The sequence below is a fragment of the Microtus ochrogaster genome, chromosome 15 (assembly GCF_000317375.1).
Source record: "Microtus ochrogaster isolate Prairie Vole_2 chromosome 15, MicOch1.0, whole genome shotgun sequence".
In the NCBI taxonomy this organism is placed as follows: Eukaryota; Metazoa; Chordata; class Mammalia; order Rodentia; family Cricetidae; genus Microtus; species Microtus ochrogaster.
The window spans coordinates 19,082,418-19,086,860 of record NC_022017.1 but is presented as its reverse complement, the minus strand read 5'-3'; the positions used below and the strand labels follow the sequence as shown (position 1 = coordinate 19,086,860).

Genomic DNA, 4,443 nt, shown 5'->3' with positions numbered 1-4,443 from the left:
ATGCCAACAACAGATTGACTATTATAACACAAAATAATGGAACACTGATTCGAATACAGGTAGTGAGATAAGCAATCAACATGGAAATTCAAATGAAGGCCCTTTTCTATTTTTTTAAATGTTACTTCTACAGAAAGTCACCAAACAGATTTGACAGCTCTATTACTGCCCATAGTGTGTGCATAGCTGGACTAATAACAAAGAGAAATTCTGCTTACATTACATTTTCCAGTTATGTAGCTTAATTCAGATATAAATACAATAGCACAAATAGTAAATATCCTACAACAGGTGGTGTTACAGCTTCATTTTATAATCTTTTCTTTGGCCCCCAAACATTTAACTTAAATTTTGAGCTCTGTTTTCCTGTAGCTTTTGTTTTGTGTTTACAACACATGATTCACATAGTTTAAAGTCATGAGGCCAAGAAGGTTGATCTGCCAGTAAGAGCGCACACTATTCTTGTAGAAAAAACTGCCTTTGATTCCCAGCTTCCATGTTAGTGAGCTCTTATTATTATTAACATCTTATTATTCCAATTCTAGGAAATCTGACATCTCTTGTCTCCTCAGACAACATCACTCCTGCACATAACCACACACAGACACGCACATAGTCAGGAATAAAAAAAAATAATTCTTTAAGCATAAGCATTCAACGTTGAGTGAGGGTGATACCTCAGTTGGCAAAGGGCTTAAGAATCCAAGTTTAGTCTCCAGAACATAGATTTCGAAATGCAAGGGCGGTGGATTATGTTTGTTATCTCAATGTCATGGAGTCTCAGAGGTGGGTCTCAGGGGTTCACTAGTAAGCCTGCATACCCCAGTTTGTGAGTTTGAGGTCAGTGAGAGAACCTATCTCAGAATAAAATATGCCCTCTCCACATGTACACCAAACACATACAATCTTTTTAAATGTTTCAAATTACAAAGTACAACAATTTCCTACATGCTCTTTATAAACTTTCTGTTATGGGTAGCACTGGCACTATTAATCTCATTTCATCGACAAGAGGAATTTTAGAAAACCTTCTCAACTGTCACAGTATAGCACCACCAGAACCTGGCAGAGGCTGATGTTACACATTAAAATATTGAATTCACCTTTCTCCCCTTTATATTTAATGAACAAATGAACAAATTAGACAAAGGACTTTTGAAATGTTAATCTCTGTCAATGTTGGGACACATTCTTTATATAAGCTTGATCAAATTATTCTCCCAAGTGCCACCAATTATTAATAATCCCAAGTTAAGATAAATAGTTCAGTATTAGGTTATTTAAAATGATAATTTCATGAACATCATCACTTTTCCATTCATTTTCTTGAACAAAAGAAGACAAAAGAATCAGCTTTACAGTTGAAAATCATCCATGGGAAATATTTTTCCTTCTACAAAAGTTAGAAGAAAGGTTTCAAGTGTTTCCTCCATCAGGAAATAGTAAACGTGTACAGAGATTCATATACTTACCTTCTTGCAAGCATCATGTAATATATGCACGTGGTGCATGGTAGCCCATACATACATAGATTTTAGAGATTGGGTATAATAATGGATAAAGTATGCACATCTTCTGAATTCCCAATACTTAGTAAGAATTTGCTTGTGACAAACCAGAGGACAGAAGCCCTCTGTGAATATGGAAGAGTTTGGTTCTGGGGACCTAAAGAACATGCCTCTAAGTAGCAGCTCCCAGCATTCCTAGTGTCTCTCAAGGAGAAAGCTTTATCTCCATTTCAAGAATTTCTCCAAGTTTGGAGACTGTTGTCAATTTAAACCATTAGGTTCCTCTGGGGTCTTGGATTTAAACAACCTACAAGAACACAAAGGCATCTTAATGTGGAGGATAGGACCTGTGTGACTGGCTCCAGCCCCTCTCTCTCTACACTCCTCACCTCAAATCGCAGAGAAGCAACTCTGCAATGGTACAAACCGCCAAAGCCTTTTTCTAATTAAATAGTTTCATTAACACATAACACAGCTTGGTATTCAGTGATGGGAAGGTTCTGGCCTTCAGCATCAGGCAAACAGGTATTAGTATTCATTGCTTCCACCAAGAACAAGAGGTCTTAGGCTACCCAATCAGTGAGCATCTGGTGCTAAATTTACAAAGGGAATACTAGTATACATTTCTATGAATATTTTTCTCTTAGAATTTGAATCTAAAATCTTTCTTTCTTCTTTCTTTTTCTTTTGTAATTACAAGTCTTCAGCACATATTGGTTAGTAAGTAGACTTGAACTGGACAGAATGAAATTTAGAATCCAGAAGTTCCAACTTTCTTTACTCCTTTTTCTTTCTTTCATTTTTTTCATTTCCTTCTGTTATCTTTCTTTAGGTGGGGGGAGTTGCGTGTAAGTTCTGGCTTTTGCCAGCGGGTTCTAGTTACAACTCTTGTGCTTACCAACTTCAGTTAATGCTGAGGGGGAAAGGAGGGTCCCTGGACCAACGCCCACGGTGTCAGATTCTCTCCTTTGGGCAACATCTTTGATAGTTAGGTAGCTCTTTATTCATGATTTCCACTGTCAAGGACACATGGCAAGACCCAAAGCGGGTGACTTCCTGCCCAAACTGGGCATCTGGACATCCCCTTCAGCATTGATCTTTCCTCTTGCAGGTAAAAAGAGAAAAGATGGCGAGAAAAACATGGTGGACCCCTTTCTCCCCGTCTGTGCCAGCCTGCCTCCAACCTGGTGATCTGGACACTCACCTGTTATGTGAAAGTCCCTCATCCCCCAAACTTAAAGAAAAAAGTGCCAAACTAGATTTGACTAATTAACCCAACCTTGTAGCTTTCGCCATCCCATTGCCCATCCTAGTTTGTAGAGGATGTTTGAGAGTTAACATGCTTTGAAGTAAGATGTTTTAAAATACTGGATTAGCTTCACTAACACCTGAAAACAACGCCTAGCATACTAACCGAAGGCATCTTATACTAGCCCAGCAAAAGTCCCATGTTTTCTATCCTGTTTTTCTTTGATATTATCCATCTCTGAAGTTAGCCCATTACCCCCAAAAGTTAAGAACTGATGGCATGTTAAAAGGGCAGCATTGCTGCTACTCGAGCTGTTTAATTTATTACAGCAGGTAATGAAGTGTTGCTGTCCAATTCACCAATCATTTTCATTGGAGTGCAAGCTGGGTGGGGCCACACTTCTAGTGACTTTCTTATCTAAGGCTGTCTTCCACACTTTGGAGGAACAGTTAGAAAACAGCTATAAGCCAGGGATCATGACCTTCAGGAGTCTGGGAGCAAAGTCTGTGTTTGGGACGAGAACTTGGACAGTGTATAGGGTGAGATTTACAGGAAGATGGCGACTTCTTCAACAGCATGCTTTTACATTAAACTGTCATCACTCCTACCATGATCCGTCTCGGCCTTCTCCTTCAGGGGGAAGGTTGGGGTTTGAATGAGGATTGAGCTGAAGTGAAGATTGAAACTGGATGTGCAATTCTTCATAGGACTGCTTGCATTTCTTCTGTTTTCTCTATTTGAAGAGAAACCAAACTTAATCTTAAAATTCTTAATGTTTTTCCAAGAAATAACTTTGCCCTACTTAGATAGTTTCATGTCTAGCAATGAGATATTATTTAGTCCTTTCACTTAGTGATTTGTGTCCCCAGCAACTTCATCTGTGGTTGGAAAAGTGCAGGAACCATTTGAGGGATGTGTATATTGCTCTTGGACAATTATAGTGGGTGGCTACGCTGCCAATGATTTTTAGAGGCCAAGGATCTCGGGATCTCTTATATGCGTCCTTTATATCTTCTAGATGTGCTTGGCATAAAGAACTACCTACATAATTTTTTTTTACTAAATATTTAAAATTATTTTGAGGGTTTTGTCTGTGTGCCTATAAACATCACCATGGAAACACATGTGAGTCTCTACTTAGGGCATTTTCTTATGTAGTCTGTATCTGAGGTGATACCTCCAAGACCAGATAAGAAAACAAAGACTGAAAATTCAGAAAGAAATCTCACATAAGGAAAGGGTCTGCTCATGTTTAGACAAGGTTTCTTAGCTTCATTAATTTCCTCTTGCCTCCATCTTATTTCTAACGGGTAGAAGTTCTTTTTTTTAATCAATATCAGAGGATGTTCAGTATTTATTTCAGTCCTATTGCTGCTAAAACTTGAACAGCTGCATGACACACTGATTTGATTTTATAGCATTACAAATTGCCATTATCCTCACAGATTTTCTGGTATTAGCAAGCCAGTTGTAATGAAGGGTATTCTATTTGGTAAAGGAGAAGCTTTTGGCCAGTTAAAATTTACATATTTTCTTCTCTATTGACCAGTTTTATTTTGAGATTGTTTTAATCAAATAAAAGATGATGGTTTTGATTATTTTTTTCAGCCTCTTCAAACTTTTCATCTGACTGCATCGCTTTGGTAAAAATTAACAATGGATACAGAATATGTTCTGTAATGTGAT

General features: G+C 37.9%; 1 protein-coding gene across 3 annotated transcripts in view; it reads left to right on the top strand.

The window, feature by feature from the left end:
* The window catches only part of Cntn1 (contactin 1), a 283,386-nt gene that overhangs the window by 221,305 nt on the left and 57,638 nt on the right, over positions 1-4,443 (top strand). The window contains exon 16 of one of the 3 annotated variants that reach the window (XM_005354314.3): positions 2,620-3,828. The exons of the other annotated variants lie outside the window; for them this stretch is intronic. Coding sequence (XP_005354371.1) covers positions 2,620-2,699 — 80 coding nt within the window. The 3' untranslated portion in view covers positions 2,700-3,828. Of the gene's footprint in view, positions 1-2,619; positions 3,829-4,443 lie in introns of those variants that run through there. 3 annotated transcript variants of the gene reach the window in all.